The 22,699-nt window shown below is 52.2% G+C and overlaps 4 protein-coding genes across 4 annotated transcripts; 3 read left to right on the forward strand and 1 right to left on the reverse strand.

Moving 5' to 3' along the window:
• Positions 1 to 688: 688 nt before the first annotated feature.
• CSUI_003761 (uncharacterized protein) lies at positions 689 to 5,396 on the reverse strand. The gene has a single exon (XM_068063956.1). It carries the CDS (start codon positions 4,629 to 4,631, stop codon positions 1,503 to 1,505), a length of 3,129 nt encoding a protein of 1,042 aa, XP_067924070.1. The 5' UTR covers positions 4,632 to 5,396; the 3' UTR covers positions 689 to 1,502.
• A 220-nt stretch (positions 5,397 to 5,616) lies between these two features.
• On the forward strand, positions 5,617 to 12,930 carry CSUI_003762 (cop9 signalosome complex subunit 6). Its single transcript, XM_068063957.1, has 8 exons — positions 5,617 to 6,677; positions 7,313 to 7,499; positions 7,945 to 8,219; positions 9,151 to 9,411; positions 10,195 to 10,282; positions 10,459 to 10,551; positions 11,350 to 11,954; positions 12,616 to 12,930. The coding sequence occupies exons 4-8, from the start codon at positions 9,151 to 9,153 to the stop codon at positions 12,706 to 12,708; spliced, it is 1,140 nt and encodes a 379-aa protein (XP_067924071.1). The 5' UTR covers positions 5,617 to 6,677; positions 7,313 to 7,499; positions 7,945 to 8,219; the 3' UTR covers positions 12,709 to 12,930.
• A 927-nt stretch (positions 12,931 to 13,857) lies between these two features.
• On the forward strand, positions 13,858 to 19,180 carry CSUI_003763 (splicing factor 3a subunit). The gene is made up of 6 exons (XM_068063958.1): positions 13,858 to 14,665; positions 15,648 to 15,796; positions 16,339 to 16,487; positions 16,999 to 17,090; positions 18,049 to 18,149; positions 18,443 to 19,180. The coding sequence occupies exons 1-6, from the start codon at positions 14,503 to 14,505 to the stop codon at positions 18,515 to 18,517; spliced, it is 729 nt and encodes a 242-aa protein (XP_067924072.1). The 5' UTR covers positions 13,858 to 14,502; the 3' UTR covers positions 18,518 to 19,180.
• A 606-nt stretch (positions 19,181 to 19,786) lies between these two features.
• Positions 19,787 to 22,566, forward strand: CSUI_003764 (atp-dependent clp protease proteolytic protein). The gene has a single exon (XM_068063959.1). It carries the CDS (start codon positions 21,092 to 21,094, stop codon positions 22,562 to 22,564), a length of 1,473 nt encoding a protein of 490 aa, XP_067924073.1. The 5' UTR covers positions 19,787 to 21,091; the 3' UTR covers positions 22,565 to 22,566.
• The last annotated feature ends 133 nt before the right edge of the window (positions 22,567 to 22,699 follow it).

The following is a 22,699-nucleotide window of genomic DNA, read 5'->3' on the forward strand; positions in this document are numbered from 1 at the left end:
TGTAGAAAGCACGGGTCGAAGGTACGGACGTCTTTGCTGGTCTGAAGCCCCGGCGGGTTACACCTGCTTATGGGTGTGTGCCACGGGACGCCTCCTCCCCATCAAGGGAGGAATCAAGTATAAACTCTGTACATCGGCTCTTCATTTTCACAGTCTACTCTGGGTATGCATACTGTGGTAAGACAGTCCTTGACAACATTGCGATTGTGAGATCGGTGCTCATTACGTTAAAAAAACTGTGACTGCATGGGTGAGTTTCTGCGCCAGGTGGGCGAGTTCTACAGTTGGGTGCAAGAGTACTGCTTGGAACCGTGTCACGTCCGTGGAACAGCACGCGATCCACACAGTGTTTACTCAATGCTTTACTTAGCAAGTGGCCGCGGATCAGAACAGTAACACCTAGTCGGGCGCGTCGGGAGTTGGACAGAGTATGAAACTCTGGAACTGGAATGCGTCCGTAGGTACGCACTGTCTTGCTGTGCCGCATGGCCGCGGACTAGGCACAGTGGCACGTAGTCGGGCGCGTCGGGGGATGGAATTTACACTCTGTAGCCGTAATTCGTTCGTAGGGAACGGGATGCAACAGTGTAGGACGCCCACGTTGCTCTTCGAGAGCTCAGCGAGGCAGGAAGGCCGGTGAGATAGCACGCTCCAGTTTCAGATTCTTTTCAAAGTTTTGGCCAACACACCACCTCCTGACGGACGCCTAGAATGCGCTGCGTACGGACAGCGAGTTTTGCTGTAGCGGCTCGCACTCTCTGAACTCACAGAACTTTGGTCACTCTTGACCTCGACAGCACATCAGCGCCTGCGCCACCGTAAGGGGAGGCACAGCATCGACAATATTCACGTCTGATCTGCATTGAAACCGGATCGATTGCCGTCCACGTTTTGCACTTCATGTTGTTCGTTCGTCTGCAATAGCTGAGTTGTCATGTACTGCTAGAAACATATGGCTGGAGCCTGGACACCACATGGGATTTAGTGGGAAGTCTATCCCGGCTTTCTTCTCACTCCAAGAGAGAGGATCGCCAGCAACCGAACTGCTAGGGAGAATTCTGTTCTGCAGAAATACTACGGCACTCGCCGTCCTCTGCACCTCATCACCGCTGCCCTTTGCCCTACGGCCTTACTGAAAAGACCCTGCACACCACTGCCCACCACAGAGAACGGAACCATCGGAAGAGGCATACGGCACAGTTTCAGTACACTACGGACCACGTGGGTTCTGCTTAGCTGAGCAGAGGGCTGCGTATTCCCCGTCTCTACCAACCCGCCTGTGCATAGCAGCTTTATCGACGTCAGGAAGCTCTACAGACGGATAACTGCATTATTGCTTTCATGTTGGGACTTTGTGCCCTTCCGGGCGCGAGCACAACTGCACTGTTGCGGTTTCGGGGGTTACACGTACACTGGAATGAGCTCTCATTCACGCGTACACCGCAGCTCCTCAGAGTTTGAAAAAAGGATGCCCCCGCTACATCCCCGACAGTAAAGGTGTCCTAAGAACGACGAATTCCCTCCTCAGACACACCTTTCTCAGCTTGCCTGTTTTTGACGGCCTCACAGTCTACAATTCTGCAATACGAATCGTAAGCATAAACCCCACACCCTAGCAAGCAGACCCCTGCAGCCAGTGCGGCAGAAGGAGTTGGCGCCCCCTCTCGGGCAAGCAACGGGGTGAGGAGAATCTGGCTGGAGCTTTTAAGAAACCCAACCACACAACAAGAAAGTGGAGACAGATGCCGGAAGCAAACATACGAGGTCAGGGGCATAACGGCTGCAAGAAGCCCAGAGAGAAAGAGAAGACCGAGAGAAAGACACAGGTCTTTCCGTTCATTTGCATGAAGAAGAGTGAGAAGTGAAAAAGACGAAGGAGAATCTGAAGGGGGAGAAACAGAGAAGGAGACGGAAAAAGGGACAAAGAAAGGGGAAAGAGGTGAAAAAGCCGCCCGGGGTAGAACAGAAGACGAGGACAGAAAAAAAGGTGACAGCGAAGAACCCGCGAAAGAGGAGTACGTGCGCCGATGAAGACGCCAAAGATGCTCGGAAAGTGCTAGGGGTGAAAGCAAAGCGGCCGCTACGGCGGCCGAATGCAACGCCAGCCCCACTTCAAAATTGCCTTTGCCGGAACCTACCCTTTTCCCAACACGGTTGCCCTCTTCAACACTTAGGTTGCTTCCCCAGCGTCCTCCATCTCCTTTCCTTGCTATTAGTCTTTGTCTCTCTTCATTGTTCCCCTGGTTACTGTGGTCTCTTCTCTCTTTGACCCTGCAGAACTGGCAGGAAGTTTCCTTGTTTTTCTTTTTTCTTCTCATACATTCCGGATGAGATTCGAGGGCAGAGGTATCCAGTATGGCGACTTCTTCTCCTTTAGGGCTGAGCAGATGACCTTCGTCTGCTTCCATTCTATTCTCCTCGCTTTCACTCATCTCCTTGTTCTCTCTTCCTTCTCCTCGGCTCCCCTCGTCTGATCTTCGCGCGTCTGTCTCCGGAAGTGCTCTTTGCGCATCTGCTTCACTGATAAGTTGTGCGCAGCTTCCCTCTTGAGCCCCTGCCACCCCTGCGCTCACCGTCTGCCCCGGTCCCCTTTGTCGTTGGTTTGCGCTTCGTACACCCTGCATTCTCTTCACTATTTTGCTACTCATTTGCATGTACAGAGCACCGAAGAAAGAAGCCCCTAACCCCATAGCTGCGCCTTCAACGGAGAGTTTTCTTCCCTCTGCTGTCAATAGCAAAAACCCAATCGACACACATAGAGACGCTAGCAGTCGTCTCCGCGACACCTGAAGTTCCTGTAACCTTCCCTCAATGCCCTCTCTGGAGAGAAGCCGGGTCCAGGCTGACCGAGAAACGACTGACTTGACAGGGACGAATAGCAAGCCGACAAAGAGCCGAAGACGTGAAGCGAAACCTCTGTCTTCTACGGCAATGCCATCACCAGGGGAACGGTCCTCTTCAGAAAGAAGTTCATTCCTTTCTGAGGTTCCCTGACCCCACAAAAGCCGAGATTTGCTCTTTTCCTCTGTCGCAAGCAGACCTGGATCAAGAGGCCAAGAGCCTGACTGCACGCGTTCGGGCCTTTTGATCTCATGAAGAGTTGGAAGGCCGTCGCTGGGGTCGCCCGGGCATGGCACAGTATCCGGCCGACCTGATTCGTCAGATTTGTCCTCCGCCTTGCCAGCCTGGAGACAAGAAAGGCAATAGCGAGCTGACCAGGAAGAGGGCAGAGACAAAAGAGGAGAGTGCGTTGAAGACGGGGCGGCTTCTCGGTACCGACAAAGGGGAATTTCCTTCTTGAACGTCAGTAGTCTGTCTTGAGGAGCTTCAACAAGTCGATGTGGGGCTTTGTCGTAGCACGTTTTCGCGGCGACGGAAGGCGAGGAAGACGCGTTCAGAACTTCCGTTCCTCTGCCACTCGAAAGGGTACCCTTACTAAAAGCTTTTGAGAAAGGAACGGACGAAACACACTCACCCGCACCAAGAAGCTCAAGAAGTAGTTGGAGTGGAATGCAGGAACACCTGGCAACATGATAACCAGACACCTGCGACGTGTAGAGACATCTGTTGGATAAGGCAAGCATAAGAGCATAAGGTAAAGCGAGTGGGGCGCAGCCTACAAAGGTATCACTTGAAAAGCAGGGAAAGAACTCCAGGCAGAACTGGATTGCCTTAGTAGAAAAAGACTGGGTCGCATTAGAAACCAGAGAAGACGAGGTGGCGGTCTGATGAGAAGAGGAAAACGACGAAGACGACTCGCCATCAATATCCCGGACGGAAGAAAGTACGCGGGCCCTGTGAGAAGAGCTTCCAAAATTGCTTTGGCCACACTGTATAGGAGTCGTGAATGGCGACCCAGCTGTGGACGTTGTTCTGCTCACACCACAAACCCCGTTCCTCAATTCACAATTGGAACTAGACGAAGCACACAGAGGGCGCCTCTGTACTTCGTCTGCATTCTTGCTGGCTTGAGGACTTTCGGAGCTACATGGGACGCAGTATGGGCACTCTGTCCTCTTCGGTTCCCACGAATCACACGGTCCAACTTCCTTGCCGCCATGATCAGTCACTGTGGAGTGAATGCACCCTGGTAACTCGCGGTACGCGCCCACGCCGCGTCGCGTATTTTCATGAGGTCCCTTAGTGAGGGAAGGAATATCGGTTGGAGGGTTCTGCGGTCCTCCTTGTTCCGACCTGAAGCTGAAGTCCTCCTGGTGGAGACCCCCGAACCTCGTGGCTGCAGCCACTTGCGCTGCGCATCTTAAAGCAAGAAAAATGAGTACGATAATGATCTGCTGAAGCATCGAGCATGTGAAAGGACCCGAGGCAATAAAAGGCGAGTGGAAAAGAAGTCTGTTGCAGAAAGTTAGTAGCGGCGATACAAGGAGATAGAGACAGACGCATCCAAGAGAAGGTGAGACAAGAGACCACACTCTAGAGAAACGAGAAGAAAAGACTGCAAGAAGAGAAGTCGGGATCAACAGGCCAAGCCGGTGTCCCGTGATGGATATTCTGATACAGCAGAAAGCAGAAGCAAGTGAACATAAGGCGGACCGAATAGAGGGAGTGGGAGAACAATAAAGAAAAGAGCGGCAGCACGATGTAGCCGGCCACAGGGTAAGGGAAACCATTTTTTCCACCTGGACAGGAAGAGCTCGACAAACTAATCACTGCAAAGAAAAAAATAGGATGGATTACCTTCATCATGGAGGCAAGTCAACTCAAAAACTTTACTCGGGCCGTTAGTCCCACGTGTCAGCCTATCGCTGCGGTTGCTAATACCAGAAGCCGGCGTCCCATTGGTCAACGGTTGCCGCTATGGCAGCGCATCGTAGTGCCTGTGACTAGAAACAAACCCAACAAAAGCTTTGGAATATCCGAAAGTCTCATCAGGGAGGCCGCCCTTTAGTTTCGAGTCTGGGTATCGTGCCACGGAAAAATATGGGAGGATAGTTGGGCAGTGAGTAGGTGCAGCCTGCGGGTGGCAACGAAGGAGACAGACTTGGAGAACAAGGAGCTAACAGCACAAAGAATAAGAAGCAGCTACCGTCAAAGAAGAAGGTGTCACCGGCTGAGTCGGGAAAACAGTCGGCAAAACAACGCACAAGAAGCTGCCGGCGACGTTGGTGACATGATGCTGGTTGAGGAATCATGTCGAGGGAGGCGAAAGTGGTAAAAAGAATGGCGCGGCCAAGACTACGCGACAAAAAAACGAAGAAGAGTCGGCTTTACTCTAGATCGCTGGCACTGCCCGTCGACAGCGGCATGCGACAGAAGACACAGCGGGAATCCGACCTCAAATCGAGACCTTGGCGGGTGTTGCGGCGACGTTTTGAGATGGGCCGGAGCAGTAAAAAGGTTTAGGCCTCCCGCAGCGGAACGGAACCGACATCGAGATTGGAGGAGAAAAAGACGAGACAGGGCAAGTGGGACAGCGTGTCAGACAACAGTAGGGGAACGGGCGACGAGGACGCGCCCATGTCGAGAGAGCCAATCCAACACGGCAGCCGCTTTCGGCGCTGCTTCTGCATGCCGTACACTGTCTCGTACACAGGCGTCTCCGATTGTTTCTTCGCTCCGGTCGTCTGCCTGTTCGCGGGCTCCACACATGGTTGAAATCTACCACGTTCTTCGGTGTTCAGTCCCTGCGGCGTCCAAAAGGCTTGTTTCGCTGGTGACTTGTCCCTACAGAAGGCCAATTGAACGGGCTGGAATGAACGCTGGGACAGCAGGCTGCTTCTCTAGGCCGCAGCATGGCTTCTAGATTGAATGGCTGAAGAGGAGTTTTGATCGGGCAGTATTTTCTCTGCAGCGAGGCCTATCTTGCACCCACTGATCATCCTGCCTGTTATCACATCGGTGCCCTTAGGTCCTTTCGTCCTTCCTCCCATCTGACTTTCTTTTCATTGCTCCGCGCATGCAGTCGCCAGCATCAGCTAGGAAAAAAAGTTACACATCGTGTTACTTTTTGTCTGTTCTTCAGCAGCATTAGCCATCCTATAGTCTGGAGTCTCTCTATGCTTGGTGGTCAGGAGTCTCAGTGGCTCGGCGCCCTTCTTTCTCAAGGCCCCAGTCACGCCGCTGGTCTCCCCTGGAAGTGTCGTTGCTTGGACGGGGCAGCAGCGGATCTAAAGAGCCCGAACCACTGTTGCCTCGCCGGCCAGTCTACGTTTTTGTCGTGGCGTGGAAGTTCCTCCAACGTCACCACGGTGTTCGCGGATCTGGAAGGCTGAGTTTCACCGGGCCTCTATTCTGTGTGTCTTTGGGCTGAAGACCTGTTCTAAGGAACCACGACTCTAGGATGCTCGCGACAGCCTCCTCTTCAGTCCTGCCCGTCGACTTGCTTCCACTCATGTTTAACCTGTCTTGTCGGTTGCCCTCTTCGTTTCTGACTGCCTTTTCTTTCAGCAGCGCACTCGTGCTAGGACACCGTTCTCGGTGTACGTCAGAGTTTGTTTGTCCCCTCCATTTCTTTGCTCGAACGACTACCTGCTGTACATTTATATTTCTTCCTCTCTTGCTTTTGTTGTTGTGACCGGGAGCATGATGGCGGCCTCCCAGGACCACGAGACAGGCGCTTTCGCCGACCCCACTCTTGGCATCACTCCTTCCTCTTTCTGCTCCTCCTCTTTTCTCCCTTCTTCGTCGTCAGGAGCACCGAAATCTCGCCTTTCAATGTAGGCTGAACATACTCTGTGGCTGTTTATTATTTCTTGTGGCAGCTATAGTCTGCATGAACCACTGAAGAAGAGTGATGGGGGATGGCGCCGGGGTGGACACGAGTCGCCCCGGCTTCGAGTAGACTACTGACAGCAGGCATTTGAAACTCCCGAGGTAGCCCCTGGCGTGCCGAGTCTTTGTTATTTCTGTCCTCGTGTCTACGAACTAGCTTACGAATGCGCGGACCCGAGACAGGGTGCGTGAACCCGTCCTCTCAGGTAAACCGGCGCCTCGGCTGTCCCCGAGCACCTGCTGTCCGTCGGATTTCTTTTTCTTTGTTTCCCTCCTTCCTTTACTGATGATAAGCCAGAATTTCCTTTCTTAGTGCATCCGAATCTGTCAACAGTCCACTTCACTGAAGCAATCTTCCCCTGTCAGGTGTGTCGAGACCAGTTCTCTCTAGGTCTATTGATGATGGCCTACCCTGGGTTTTCTTCGCGACGTTCCGTACTTTGGCTCGGTTCTCTTTCTATTCTGTTTGCGTAAATGCAGCCTTCTTCATCCCTTGGTTTTATTCCAGATCTCTCATCACTGCGTTCGACATTTCGTGGCTCTCTCAGAGCGCCGCGGTCGTTGTTATTCTTTTCTCCAGAAAGATGCTAGAGGGACAAGTCCTAGCGGTGCTTCTTGCGCCACAGCCAGACGGAGGCCAAGCGTACATTCTCCTCAGTATCCAGGCCAAGCTGCGTCCACTTCAAACCACAACCGGGGGGGTAAACAACAGGAGAAGGAGTCCGATGAATTCGGCAGTTCTCTGTTGCTCTGCGGAGCTATCCTGGGTGCGCTAGCTGCAAATCCTTGAAGGGAGAGAAGGGCTGTAGTAGGGAGTGCGCTGTTTTTTTCCTTTCCACTCTACCATTGGAAGACACTCCATGCTCTCCTCTCACTTGCTTGGGCCGCTTGCCGCATTCTCCTTTGCGGCCTCTTTAAGCCGGGGAAGTAACAAGACTCCTGGTCATTTGCATCGAACGAACTATAGTTTAGTCTACATCGGACACATCATAGGTGGTTCAATAGCTCTGTCACGGTTCTTCGTTTGTCTGGGACGGAAAATTCTGTTTTTTTTTCTTCTCCTTTGAGGCACTCTCCCGTTCTTAGAGGTCTGTTAGCGACTGATTGTCTGCGTTGGTTACAGAAGACCAACAGGTACAGGTGACACGCGGGGAGCTTTCGCTGGAAGTATGTACGTACACAGGCTTTTCTATTTTTGTATCTGCCTCTCAGGTGGCTTTTCTTCTTCACATAGTCTTCGTGTGCGTGCCTCGTTCCCATTGCCGCCGATCTCTTCCCTCCATGCACGTCGAAATTGTGCAGAGCTTCAAGGCAACTCGCCAACGGAATGTGAAGAGGACAGCGTCCCTGAACTAGATCTAAACTTTTGTCGAGAAAGACTTCAACAACATTCGGCAACCGATCCTGACTTGACTCTTACTGGCCTCTACGTGGTTACAACCAACGTTCGGCAACCAACTCGACTACACGCAGAGCTCCTCAAGCAGGTATCTACGGGAGAACCTCGTTGCTGAGCTGTCACCATGCTATTTTGTGGCTCTTGCCCAGTCACGTTCCCGGCCTGTTTAGGACATCAGCTCCTACGTTTGTTTGCATATTGAGACCAAATAATTTTTTTCCTGTGAATGCACGCGCTCTCAGACTTGAGTCTTTGAATCACTTGGCGCACACACCGAGGTGGCTCTCTGTTCTAGTCGCCGCAAACCGCAGAGGAACTACGTATCCGTGCACGCATGTATGTAGTTCCTCTTTGTTCTTTGTCGAGTTTTAGGTGCATTTGTAGACAGAGTCTGTGGTATAACACCAGAACTAAGTAGCATCAGGGCATGTGCTCCAGGAGGTCTACAAGAAAAGAGAAATACATGTTGATACAGTACGCTGTCACCTGGAGATTCTTCGATCCATGCCGTTCTCTTCTTATGTTTGGTACCCAGCGAATTTGCTTCATGTGTCAAACCCTGCAGCTGCCTGTGGTACACCCTGCGTTGACGGGTCTATCTCGCCTACAGAAATCATTCAGTCAGCAGTGCGCTTGCGAACAAGATCGATGCCTGGTTATCGCGATGTGAAGGCGTCGACGGACGAGTCGGCATTTCTATGGCTCTTGCGGTCAAACATGCTTTCTTCTTGAAGAGGAGCTTCAGTCGTTGCTAAGTCATTTCGGCAGATAAGCATATCACAATTGCGGGTAGCCATATATCGTCTTTTGTTAGTGATGGTTGGAGGGCCAGTGAAATGGGGTATCTGTGCACATGAGAGACGGTGTGTCTGGCGTGGGGTTTCTTACACTCTGTCACTTGTAGAGAATTTAGAGTGGCAGGGCTCACGGGTGTATTGGGAGTGAATCACGACGTACCTTATCTTATACCTTAGTATACATCGTATTGGTGTTGCGCAAGTTCCTTGTGGTGCGTACAGATGTCTTCGTCTTTTGACGGTGTGATGGCGTTGCTTCTCTTTGATCCCACCGCTCTTGGAAAAAACACGATGGCTCCAGGAGGTGCCTCTTCTTCGTCTGCGGAGAGGTTTTTTTCCGTGTATAAGGCCGCGGAAGTGTCGAACACAATCACGCCGCACGCAGTGGATGCCGGTGCACCTGTTTTGTCTACCGTGACAAAGAAACAAGCAGCCAAGAGACTTGAAACGTGGTATCAGGAGGTTGATACCACCATTGCAATGGTGAGGAAGATCAGAGTAGTGAGACGCCGTTGTTGTACGCCCTTCAAGCGAATCCTTCTAGGCGTTCAGCTCAGGGAAACTTCGTCTCTTACTGATCCTTTCCAGCGTATGTAAACAGGCAAATGTCCGGACTGGCTCTCGTTAGCTGTCTATAGATATGCGCGCTTTCAGCACGTGTGAGATGAAATTTCTCGCGATTGCTGCAAGAATTATCCAAGGAGATGGAGATCTGGGAGAACCTGAGAATAGTAGAGCTACGGCGGTACGGTTCTGTTACACGTAAACTTGGCAAAAGTGTAGTCGGTGTTCTCCGGGGAGTGCCTCGGGGTGTGTGAACACTCTTCGGTGCTGGTCTGCTGTGTGGGGGACACCATGGATAATTGCGTTGTGCCGTATTAGGCATTTTCAGAAGGGATATACGGCGTTGTTTACCTTCAGTGCTGCTTGACTCTTGTTGGGCTACACAAGTTGGGGGCACTTCCTTCTTGAGTCTGTTGTCGCCCGCTTTCCTGCTAGGGGTTTCGCATATTCTGTTTCTTAGGTTCGTCCACACGCACACTACATGTCTCTTTTGTCCCGCATGAGCCTGAAACTGTGTCCCATAAACTGCTCCATACGTCCCTATGCGTATGTTTCGGAGCATGTGGAGCCTTGCTCGTGCCCGTACCTTTCTCCACCTCTGGCAATCATTCAGTCGACCTCGACTGTGAGGAGGTGGCTATTACTCTACCTGGCTACTGGGTCGACGTTTGACAACGGGGATGGTTGTTTTTTTTTTCTCAGGGAGAGGTGGAGCGAATTGCTTTGAACCACGTCATGCACGGGACGGCAGATGAGAGGTCGAACACAACTTCTCAGGACCATGAACACCGTAAGGGTATCAAAGGGAGAATTCTTGTCCAGGTGTACACAAAAATGTTTTTTGTCAGATCTTGCGGCTGGGTGCCGCCTTGCAACCTTCCGATCTCTATGCATCAGTCGCACAGGGAAAGTCATTTGGAGGTTGGGTCTATTCTGAGTCTTGGCTGATTGCTGCACTGTGTGCAGGGCTGCGCCAACTGATTCTACAAGAGCGGGGCCTACAAGCGCTGCATAGTCGCGCCCGTATTCTACAGAATTACGTCAGCCGTGTGAAGGCCGGTAAGACTCCACCGTCAAGACAGGGTATGGTGGTGACAAAGTAGGTACAGCAGCTTTGTTTACTTCTACCCTTGACGAGTCCTACACGCGAAGAGAGCCGCGTCGTTCATGCTAGAGCCTGCAGTGGAGTCACTGGAGAGAAAAGCGCGAGGAGATTCTTAATGAGACACTGGTCCGAGCGGGGCGTCCCAGAGAGAAGTTCTGGAGTAACAAATAGAAGCCGAGATCTCCTTGTTGCCTCTCGCTAAACTGCCCTGTGGTGTTTCCCTGGTCAATTCCAAGTCTCTGCAGGCACCTTTAATATATTCCGTACATGACTCGTATCCACTGTGAGCGTGTCTCTCAACACGTGTTCTGCCCAGAAGGCATCCCCTTCCACGTTAATCCCGGCCACAGTCTGCAGGGAACTGGGCTCCCATTAATAAGAAATATTCAATGAGTCACCAGGCATGCAGTACCAGTCGGGGCTTAAGGCGTATCCTAAGACCAGAACTACAGGCCAGACATTCACGAGACATGCTACCCTGGTGTGTGTGTACCTTATGGACTTATGCAGCGGGTGCACTCGAGCTTGCGAGACGATATCATCTGCCTTTGGACTCTGCTTGCCTGGTCATCTGTTGTGCACGTGCATGAGAGAACTATTCTCACTACCTGATGTGTAGACAGAGGAGTGGCCGTCACCTTGTCTCCGTTCTTGGTCCCTGCCTGTGGCGCGGCACCGCGAATCTAGGTTGCTTACAGGGACAAAGCGCACGATACTCCGGCTGTTTTTGTTTTCTGTGCTACTGGGACCAGGTACGCTTCCCCGCAATGAGCCGGTGTTGCGTTCTCTCATGGCTTTTTGCCGTCGCCTCTCCACTACGTCTTCTCTTCTTGACTGCTCTAATTCAAACCCTCACCAAGCCTCCCCAACTCTCTCGCTTGTCCAGCGTTCTGAACGTCCGCGGTCACAGGACTGCAGTTCCGACACTCCGTCCGAATCATCCATGTCGTTGAGTCACTCCTGTCGGCGTCAAACCCAAGTTCCCAGCAGCTCTGCAGAGACGTTTTCTGGTTGTGACACAGTCGGTCCGAGTAGCGATCTGCGGGCCAAGGACGCTGGGCAGCAGCGGAGTAGAGAAGACGTTAGCACTGGCCTTCTTCCCGGTAATAGCGGGGAGGACAATGTAATTGTAAGTGCGATGCCAGGCAAGAAGACTAAGGACCACGAACGGAGGACCATTGCTGATCCCCTAGAAGAGCGCGACAGGAATATGGAAGAGACGATGGAAACACAGGAAGCAACTGTAACGAGAGAAGAGGCCGAGAGAACCGATGTGGACTCTGTCATGCTGCAGATGAGCGTACTGCTGTCAGCTATGACTGAAGCCGTACGCGTCGCTAACAGGACGACGGAGAAGGTAGGTGACAGGTGTCGCCACGGCAATGACACTCGCTGAGAGTCTGCGTCTCTACGTGCTCAGTTAAGACCAGGGTGCGCGTAGAGCCCTCTGCGTCTGAGAAGATGTATTCTCTCATACAATGATAGAGACGCCGATGTACACATCTACATCTATCGCAGCAGATGGATGTTACAGTCCCGGCTACTAGCAACGACACAACCTTCCAGCGTGTGGAGGCCGATGCATGCTGTTCGGCCTAGGATGTCCTAGTCAGTTTCGCGTTCAGGTTGTTGGCGTCAGATTGCAGATAGACGTACAGACGAATGAGATGCGCAATACTTCCTGAAAGGACAATCTTTTGAGAGACTCTGCCGGTGATACTATATCTATAGTAGAAACCCTTCGCATGTTAGCGTAACCGTGCACATCTTATGGTAGGGAAGAGGCTGATAACGACACGCCGACAAGCCATCATTACACTGGCTTCAGCCGTGATGTGGCGTCAAGCAAAGCTGTGCACAGCCTGTACACACAGCGCGACAGACTTGTGCTCGTACAAGTCGTGTACCCCAAATAAGCACATTTACAGATGCTGCCCCGCGTCGGCACTCGCAGCTGCGCTTCTAACAGGTATCTTGTCTTTGTGTCTCCGCACTCCCGGGTCTGAGTGCTTCTTCAGCTTCTTGTCGCGCAATCGTGTACACCACGGCCAGGGTCACCCCGCCACTTCGTCCCGTGCCCGTCTTCCAGTCGTGGAGGACACTCCAGCTGATAAGCTGTGTGAGTGCGGTGAGATAAGCTTATGTGACGGAAGAGCTAGGGCCGGGCAGGTGTTTTTTCCATCTCCACGTTGCTGATAGAGGATACCGCCGAACCCCCCCATATCGACCCGGGGTGTGTCTTCCGCTGCACAAGGAAGCAGAGGCATCTTACTTCCGTAGTGGTACTGACGTTGGATTGTGCAGCGAGAGAAGGCTTTCCAAGTAACTGCCTACATTGTCTGAAGTGCTGTCTACGTTGTCTGAAGTGGGAGGAGCGGGCTTCTGAAGCAAAACTTGTTCTGTGGGCTTATTCCCGGGGCTACAAAGTCTTCCCTCGGGCAGCGCTTCTACCGTAGCTGCATCCATTGCCTCTCTTCGCAGACAACGGAGTACAGAATCAAGCTCTGCACCGGATGTGCTGAGTAGCTCAAGAAAGAGCCCCCAGAGGTTGAACTGCAAATGCTGTAGCATGAACGACATCGAGTCAATCTAGAGACTGACTAAAAACATCAGCCTACTGAGCGTGGTTTTACTGGGCTGCATAAAAGTCGTCACCCCGCCCTGCGCCTCCGAGACCGGTAACTGCTTTGTGGCCGCGTGGCATTCTCGGGCGGAGCGAGGGGACCCGCGCCGGTTACCGTTTCTGTTATGGCGGGTGGCTTTCCAGTAAAGATTTGTCTATCTCCGCCCTGTTCTGAAAAAACCTTACTTATGAAGTTGCTTCCGCTGGGGCTTTTCACGTCTCACTTCTTGCTGCAGCTGCTCGCGGCACGACGGTCGTTCGACTTCCTGTCTGCGCGGCTCACAGCTGGACAGCTCTGTAACAGACCTCCTGTCTCCCTCATACGCTGATCTGCGTGAGCGGCCGTTCTCTCTCCGAGTGCCTTAATGAAGTGTAAACTGATCGGGGACAGAAGTACAATCGCCTGCCTCCTTCAAGATGATGCCTCGCTAAGTGTTTCGACACGTCCTGGCCTCACTCGAGCGCCAGTACGTCTCACTCGTACCCCCAGTCCTTTCGAGTGTGAGGCCCTCGACATACGGCAGGTTCTGAGTTAGTCGCACTGCGGTCACTTCGAGTCGCTAGCACCACGGAAGCCCAGCGGGTGTCCACTTTATGTGGTGTGAACACTAGTTTTTTGCCTCCCCATCCTGCACGTCGTAACGCTACCAGGTACGGGGTGGTCCCATCCCTAAAAACTCTCAGTGGCTACGGAAGTGGCCACCATTCATTCCTGACTGTGAGTTATGTCCAAGAAAGTGACTGAGTTCGGCTCCAGTGCAAAGGCTCGACGCCGTTATTGTTGCAATGGGAAGACTCCGGCCGTCCAGAGAAAGCTGCGCATGCTGTGACCGCGGCTGCGCAGCGCAAATCCTTCCGCGCTCGATCCCGGACATCCGTTGCATCTGTTGCATGCAATCTCGAGAGTCGCTGTGCTTCCGCTTGACGAAAGATTCAAATTTGTTTACAGGGAAGAAGTCCTGTTTCTCGCCATCCGGCTGAAGTTCGTGTCTCCGCGCCGGTGGCCGTGCGTCCTGCCCGAGTAGTGCACTCGGACTCTGTTCAACTCACCTCTACGTTCTTGCGTGGTTTCCTTCTCCATCGTAGTCTCGTGGGCTCGTTCTCTACCTTTTGAAACTCGCGCGGAGGGAGATTACTGTGGTCTTGACGCCCGCACCGGCGCCAACAAGAAGCGATTGGTTTCCGAGGAGTCTGGGCGGGGAGCCAGGCCAGCTCGTGCTGCTGCAGTCTGTACTGCGCGTCATACGAAGCTCCTCAGAGGTTTCTCAAGCCATCTTTCAGAATGTCGGGAATAGATTATCAGAACCGTGTAGCTCACAAGACGGGGAGCGGCGCGCCCGCCACGTCGCAGGAATGGAATCTGGAGAGGAAAGAGCGGCTACGCCGCCTTGCCTTGGAGACGATCGATCTGAACAAGGATCCGTACTTCATGAAAAACCACATCGGTAAGCGACAAAGTCGTAGCGTCCACGGCTCCTCAAAGCAGAGTTTGTTACTACAGGACGACAAAACCTTTCTTTTGTAAGGATTCGGTGAGCAGCGGTTGGATCTGAGATTGGCCTACACTGGTTACCGGTACTAGGTTCCAGCTCCTTCTGGTAGGGCGTTTACATTGGCATCTCTTGGGACGTAGCATCTGGCCGCCTGCAGTAGACCGGCAGGGAGATACACCTAGAGAGATACTGCGTAGGCACTGTGTATGCATTAGCCGGAGAACTGTTTTCAGGAAGTTGAATCTGACGCGGTGCGGAAAACTCCCTCCCTCTATCATCTTTTGAAGACGCTCGCCTATACGTAGGCGCCGTTCATGAGTATTTGTGTACAGTGTTTCACGTGTATCTACATAAGTCTAGTACATTCGTTGGAATCACGTGCCGCACATTTTCACGGGTCAAATCGTCCACTTCGCTCGCACTTGCGCGTTTTGCTCAGTCTTTTTCAAATACTTTCGAAGAGGATGGAGCGCCACCAGTAGAAACAAACGTAGGTGGGCGTAGTTCCTGCGTAACGGATCTCTCGTGAAGCACGTCTCTCTCACCTGCTTTTAACTCAGCGTCACTCCGCAGTCTACCTACCCTCGTGTTAGACTAGACCCTTGATTCGTTGTTTCCTTGTTCAGAATCGTTCTTTTTTCTGCCTCATTGTCTCTTTTATTCCTTGCGCGTGGCGCAGTACCGCAGCGTGCAGCGGTGAGTCCTCGTCAGTCTGTCTCTGGTATGGGGGTTGCTTCTTATTGCGACGTGATGTTTTCGTAACGCAGTTGGACTCTCTTCTTGGGTTGCATGCAAACTACCCTTGTGTCTGCACCACGTCTGCTCACGTCCTCGGCATTCAATGTCTAGTGTCAGCCTCTTGCATGCAGTTTGGGGGGGGACTGGTGCTCCGAGGCTGATCCAGGTGGTCTCTCGTTCATTTTGATGTGTACAGGTCACTTCGAGTGTCGGTTATGTCTGACGATACACGTTAATGAGGGGAGTTACTTGGCTCACACACAGGGTCGTAAACATCAAACAAACCTTGCTCGGCGTAAAGAGAAGGAGAAGGCAGAGAGTACCGTCGCTCCTGTGCCTGCTAAGGTGAGTTCACCTTCTTCCTCAGTTCATGTGGACCGGCGGCACGGCGGGGTATGCGTAGGGCGTGTCCGTCTGGTTTATTTAGCTTGACAGAGAAAGTTCCCTCTTCCCCTGACTTGTCGCGAAGGAGTTGAGGTATATGGTAATATTTCTGACTGAGGGCGGACTGAAGCTGAAGAGGCCTCATGTAGAAGAAGGTAATGCACGAGCTTGGCGGCATAAGCATCAAACGCCAGGTGACATCGTCTCATAACCGAGATCTGTTTTACGATCCTCATCACGCACCCACCGGTGGCGGACACCGTGGTGCTTTCTTCGTGTAATCGGGCTGGCACGGAATGAAGATGCACTTGGAGACCTCGGCTGCCGGCGGAAGTTTTCGTTTCATGTTGAGTGCCTTACCGTCTTGGTGGGCCATACGACAAACGCTAACTGCGTGCGTACATGGTGTTGAATTCGTTCTCGCTCAGGAGCTGATAACTGTGTGGCGGAGGGGAATACTTTGTTTACGTGTATGAGTATTTGTGTGTGGTATGCTGCTACAGGTTGCTCCAACTCGAACAGGACGAACGGTGAAGATTGGGCGTCCGGGGTATCGAGTGTCAAAGCTCCGTGACCCGGAGACTTTGCAAAAGGCTCTACTTTTCGAAATAGATTATCCTGAAATTAACGAGAATGCTAAACCCTTCCACAGGTGCTTCTTCCCTTTTTGACTACTTGTATCCATGTGGGCTGGAGTCAGCTGGATTTCGAAGGTTTTCTAGCTTACCTTCAGTGCTTAGAAAAGACAGACACCTTCTGCAAACCTCTTCTCTAGGGGGCGTCGAGTCTACGGCAGCACGTGTAGGGACAGCGATTACTCGTGGCAGCTAGTCGAATGAAGCGAATATTCTCTAGATGGTAGTCGTGCGCACTTACAGTAGTTCACTCCAAGCCTCAGCAGGAGTCGTTTCGTCCAACTACTGAAGTCAATTGCTTGTCGTGTCCGCGTTTGCCTAACGATGGTCTGTCTGTGCACTTTCTCAGCAGGAGTGGTGGCATTCACCACGTGAATCAAGAAGACTGTCCGTACACAATAGGAGGACCCGGCAAATAGACGCAGAATTTATGAGACTAATACTGGATGAGGTAGAAAGAGTTTTCAGCGGTTTTCGTATAGAGCTCCTCGTGCTTGGCGTTCTATTTTCCAATACGTCTCTAATCAGGTTCATGTCGTCCTTCGAACAGCGTGTCGAGACTCCACCAGACACGAAGTATCAGTTTCTACTTTTTGCTGCGGATCCTTACGAAACTATCGGTGAGCCATTTTTCCATCAGGTGACGGTGCATAGAGAGGCGTACCTTTCTGACTGTGTGTGTGTGTGCTTGTTTTTCGTATAACACTTCAGAGACAAGTTGCCTGCTCGTAGCTTGGTGTAGAATTTATAGTGAGCTTTGCGTATGGAAGCTTCCACCGTCTCCACAGCGGAGGAAGACTTGCGGCAATGTCACTCTCACTTCAAACCCGATAGAAAACGGATGTGTTCTGTGGAAGTACATGAACGTGTGCCTGAAGCTGCCAGATACCCGCCTCTCCAATTCTGGAAGTGTGCATGACACGACATTTAGATGTGCTCGGGTGCGCTATGTAGTTATGTGTGCTATCATATGCACAGCAAGGGAGTGATGCACCTCAATCCCCTTCCGAGATTTCTTTTTCTGCGCTAACGAAACTTCGATAGAGTATTGTTCCCCAACAAAGGAGCCGGGGACTACAGGAAGGCTTCTGCATGCAGTTGCCTATGACTTTGCCTGCCTGCTTTCTTTACGGGTGAAGAACCAGGGGCTCCTTCTATAACACAGTGACGTTACTTGTGTGCGAATATCTCAGTTTCGATTGTTAGGCTGTATCACAGAATGTGCGAACTCGTGGGAACGTTCAATGGGTCGTGGATTCTCTCTTGCAGTTTCTACCGAGGAGTAGGGCTTCATCGTGTGTTCGTAGAGCTGCGCACGTTAGTCCTCCACAGGAGAAGGAAACACCTGCTTCTGTGCTTCGTCATTGGTCTGTAGGAGTTGCTGTTTCTTCGAGGGGGTCCTGCCGAAGGTCTAATCTCAGAAATTTTTGTGCCGACCGTTTTATTCGTACATACAGGATTCACATCGGTCTCCTGAACGAGAGAATGGACTCTCCTAATGACCTTTGATCCTGCCAAAGGTTGTACTGAGGTTCTTTCTTTTTTTGCTTTTTGAACTGTTCTGATTTCTTTTTTCAGCGTTCAAGATTCCCAACATGGAAGTAGACAGGAGTGAGGGCAAGTTCTATAGCAACTGGGATCCAGAGAAGAAGTTGTACACGGTCCAGCTTTTCTTCATGGTAAGAAATTTCTGATGTAACTCTTTCTTCACGGGAAGACAAAGTAGACTACGATAGGATGGTGTGATCTGCCGAGCAGGTCGCGCTTTCCTCTCTGCGTGCCCATCCAAGCCAAACCACAGCAACACTTGTTCAGTGTACGTTCTTGAGCTGTGTATCGCGGACGGTCCCGTGTTCACGCACACCTCGCGGTCGACGCAAGAGAAATCTGTTAGCTTTGAAGGTGAAGGTAACGGGTTTAGCTGCGCTTCTAGGGTATGTCTTAAATGCTTTTGTCTGTGTTTGTTTTCCAGAAACGGCAGGTCAAGCCGCTGCCTGCGCTCCCGCAGAGACCCACATCCTTCCTGCCCGTTACCGCGCGGTGGTAGACCGACTTCTGAGATTCTCAGACGACGCGGTTTTTTTTTTCCCGCCCGCTTGTTCCATCGCACGTACATGTAAGTTACGTGTGCATATTGAAGTCTTCGGCAGCATCCAGTAAGATGTTTTCTTCCTGCTGCATACCACACAGGACGGCTTCTGTGTGTGTTCACGCGCACGTGCTTGAGCCCTCGAAGAACTTTTCCTTCTCACTTTGTGTTGGTGGCCTGATAGCTTTTCTTCTGGTGGACATACCGTTTTTGCAAATGCACTAGGGAGAGTGCGGGTGGGGGACACCCGTACGAGGCTGCGAACAATCTACGAAAAAGTGTCACATGGTATGCCGGCCCTAGCGTGCTTCTCTGTAGAACACTCGACGAGCTGGCACAGCAACAGTTTCAGGACAAACGGAGGTACAGCCTTTCCAGTGGAAATCTTTTTGCCTACTTCGTCGCTTCCAAGAGTTACCGGATGGTCTGTGTCTTCTAAAAGGATGTATATTGTTGGTTTCTTCAGAAATCCTCACTGGGGCGGGAATGAGACCTCAGAGCTGGGCAGTCCTCAGCGTTTGGCTGTGCCAAAGTGGGCGGCTGTGAGGGTCTGAGGGCTTAGGATCGATTAGGGGGCGGGCAGCCAGCAACACACCAGCATGGAGAGACAGTCGGGCTGGAGGAGGCTGTTATGCTGGTGCATGGGATACGGGTTTTTTTGGCTTTTTCCTGTGGATGGAAATCTCGTCTCTTCTTTTTTCCAAAAAGAACATATGGCTGTATTCAGTCTCGAAAGTCTTTTGTCTCCCGTCTTCCTTCGAAAAACATGTCGTTCGCTGCCTGCGGGTGAGAAGGGCATGCTTTCAGTGGCCGGAGGTTGACCAGGAGATATAGGCTGTCCCAGCAGGTTTGGCTTCCCCACACGGTGGCCAGTGATTTCTTGCTGGCAGCCCAAGAGACGAGGACGAAGGAGCCACATCTAGGTATCGCCTGCTCCTAAACTAGCCTGGTTTAGCTTTGTGGGAGCGACATATGAAAGCCCACGGGTGCTAGTTAAGCATGGCCGTCAGAAAGACCCCGGAAGTAGAATCTTTCAGTACGATACACTCGGATCGGCCCTGTATTATTTTGGTGGAGACAGTGCAGGAAACGATTGGTTGGAGCAAGTGTTCCTGGACTGTACTTTTGAGAGAGACTGGCAACGGGTGTCGCACAGGATGACGAGAACCTTTTTCATTGATGTCGCGCTGCGTCTGCCCCCGTAAACCTAGATTCATATGGTTGGATCAATAGCCTTCCAGAGTCCGGGTCACGGCGTGTTGTCCAAGAAGCCTGGTCTGCGCTCTCGCCTTTCCCCTTGTCAGCTTGCGGATGTTGAGAGGGTCATACCCGCGATATCAGGACTACGCTGAGCCGTGCTGGAGTTTTTTCATCTCTCTCCTGTAGACAACGGGAGAGGCCCTTTGCGTATATCTCGACGCACTTTGCTTCTACATGCACGTGGACCGGACGGTTCAGCATCGGTATTCTTGCCAGATTTCGTTGCCGCCACGAACAAATCTGTCCTTCAAATCCAGACATAGCTGTGCTGGTTGGGATTACTCTTGCAGCTCGGCACTCTAAAGTGATGGGCTCTTCTCCCGCGTTCGCCGTCCACACATTCTGAGACGTCTGTCAACCGAGCAATCCACGCAGACATGGGCATCCAGCCGTAGGGCCACAGATGCCTTGTGCAGAAGTGGGTCTAGTAGGCTTGTGACAAATCAGCCACAGCCCCACTCGCCGGCTCAACACCATTGACGTCACGGCTGTCAATATCGCGTAAGCGCTGGTCGCACGTACGACCGGTACTTGGGCAGCAGGCTCAGCTTGCCTGGAGAACGGTGAATGCAGGCAGACGGATGACCGTACCCAGAGCGTTCCGTGCATGCGGCGCTTCTGCGGTCGGTCTTGTCTGCAGTCCGCTTGCCTGTACAGCGCTCAGCAACACACATTCCCATAGCTTTTCTCTGAGAACTCTTGCTTGTTCAGACGTCGTGATGGCAGACGATCAACCTCTGAGGCGCTGATCTATTGTCAGCAATGCCCTGAGCTTCGTCACCATTCACTGCTCAGTGTGGCATGCATGCACTCGTTGAAGTAACGGGACCTCCAGCCGGTATCGATATTAGACAATATCGGATACCCCTGTTACCTTTTTTCCGTTTCCAACTACTGTACCATCTTTCACTGCCCAGTCGTGAACAGCTTTTCTCTACTGTGTGTAGCCAGCCTGGGCTCCGTCTGTGCCTCGGCGCCTACCTTCTTTGCAGCTCCTCGAACTCGAAGTAGGCCCTAGCCAAGGCTCAGTTCACGGCTACAGTGCATCCACGAAACTATCTATGGGACTGAGAGGAATCCAGTAATTGTGGAAGAAGTTCAGACGACGCCACCTTCGCGTCTCCTCGCTAGAGGCCCAGATGATTTCTTTTCCTCTTCTCGTCCTTCACCAGCGGAGCATCCCGACTTCGTTCAGGGTGAAGGGACAGCGATTGCTTGTCCGAAGATCTGACACGCCTAACGAGTGTTCGAGTGCCTTTAAGACTGCTCACAATGCTACCTGTTCCCTGCGGGTCAGTATCGACACCTCGGGGCACAGTCCCCTCTTTACGGTATCTGCTTTCAATCTGCCATGCGTCGTCTTCTGGTCCCCGTCCTTCCGTTGAGCCTTCGGGCCGCCCAACTGTTCTTGCTTCTTCCGTGCTCGCCTTTCCAGCACGGACAGAAGAAAGTCCTTTAGCGTTCCTACGTAGCGGGTGTGCACTGGAGAAGACACTTCTCGATTCTGCCACGTCCGCCGCACGGTACTGGGAGACTTTGAGGTTTGCGCTGGCGAAGTCGAGGGGCAAGTCAGCAGCTTCTTTCGGGCATGAGGAATTTTCCCCGACTTCTTTTGCATGTGTCTGCGATTCTCGCAGACGACTCAGTCCTACTCTGGTAAGAAAAGCCCCGGAGATGTTGTCTTCTTTGCCGCCCGTCTGCCCTTTCTGCAGGGGCGCTCAAGGGTCAGGATTCCAGCGATGCAAACTACCGGGTGCACGCTCTCCTCTTTTGAACTCGTCTGTTCCCTCGTTCAGCAATGCGTTTGCACGTCCCTCATATCGTCGCAGTTTACGAGACTGCTCATGTCGGATTCCCAACCGCTTCTTGGCGTGTTCTTCGTCTCCCTGCTCTCCACCCCAGACTGTATCGCAAAGACGTAGGGTACTAGGAGCGCTTACTACTACTCGTGCATTGTCAACTGCAACTGTAGACTCTGCTGGGGAGGCCGTCCGGAGCCCCCCCACGTCGGCTTCAGCATCAGCGTCTTCCGGTCCACAGAAGGGCCCCGTACTCGCAGCCCATCTTCGTCAATCGTTCCCCTATGTGATGCCGGTCTTTCGGCCTCTCCAAGCGATAAAGCAGCTTCCTATGACCGAGGGAAGTTCATCCCGCAAAGCCTTAGAACTCCGTACTCTCTCTGTCCGTCTAGCTCATGCTCTCCTTCCCCCGTTTTCTTCAGACACCGAGGAGCTTTGGTGTATATACACCCGGCGATTGTTAGTTTCATCTTCAGCCTCTTCAGCTAAAGAAGAGAAAAGGAAGGGAGAAACGCGGAAAAATGCGCAACAGTCGGGTGAACAACTTGGCCAGGGGGAGGCCTTTATCCCAGTCTCCTTGGGACTTCAAATTGCACGCCTCTTTGCGTCCCGAAATGTGACTTTGTCGGAATCGTGGCGCCTGCTCTTCTCAGCCTTAGATTGGGTGCTTGTTGATCTCCAGAAAGCCCGAAGACGCGAAGGCCTTGGGCATCAAGTGACAAAGACTGGGAGGGATATGATTGATGCAAGTGGGGTCTCCGCCGGACTGAAACACGAGAAGATGGCAGGAGACCAGGTTGATGAGGGAAATATGGAGGAGGTGATTATACGTCTCTCCGAGACATCAAATCGTGTAAGACACGACTGGCGGTGGGGGACTCAGGCCCTGGTGGACTACGCAAAGAGAGAACTCCCTCTACTGGATGTATCCCAAGCTGCAAGGTGAGGAAAAGCTTCATATACTCTCCTGTGAAAAAATCTTTCAGGGAGTGTCAGATTTATCTGCTTTGAGGAGGCTGTCTCAGCCAAGCTCTTTCCACTGCTTGTTATCGAACAAGTAGAACGGTTCTTTACCTTTTTC

Source organism: Cystoisospora suis, assembly GCF_002600585.1.
Source record: "Cystoisospora suis strain Wien I chromosome Unknown contig_1698, whole genome shotgun sequence".
Taxonomy (NCBI): Eukaryota; Apicomplexa; class Conoidasida; order Eucoccidiorida; family Sarcocystidae; genus Cystoisospora; species Cystoisospora suis.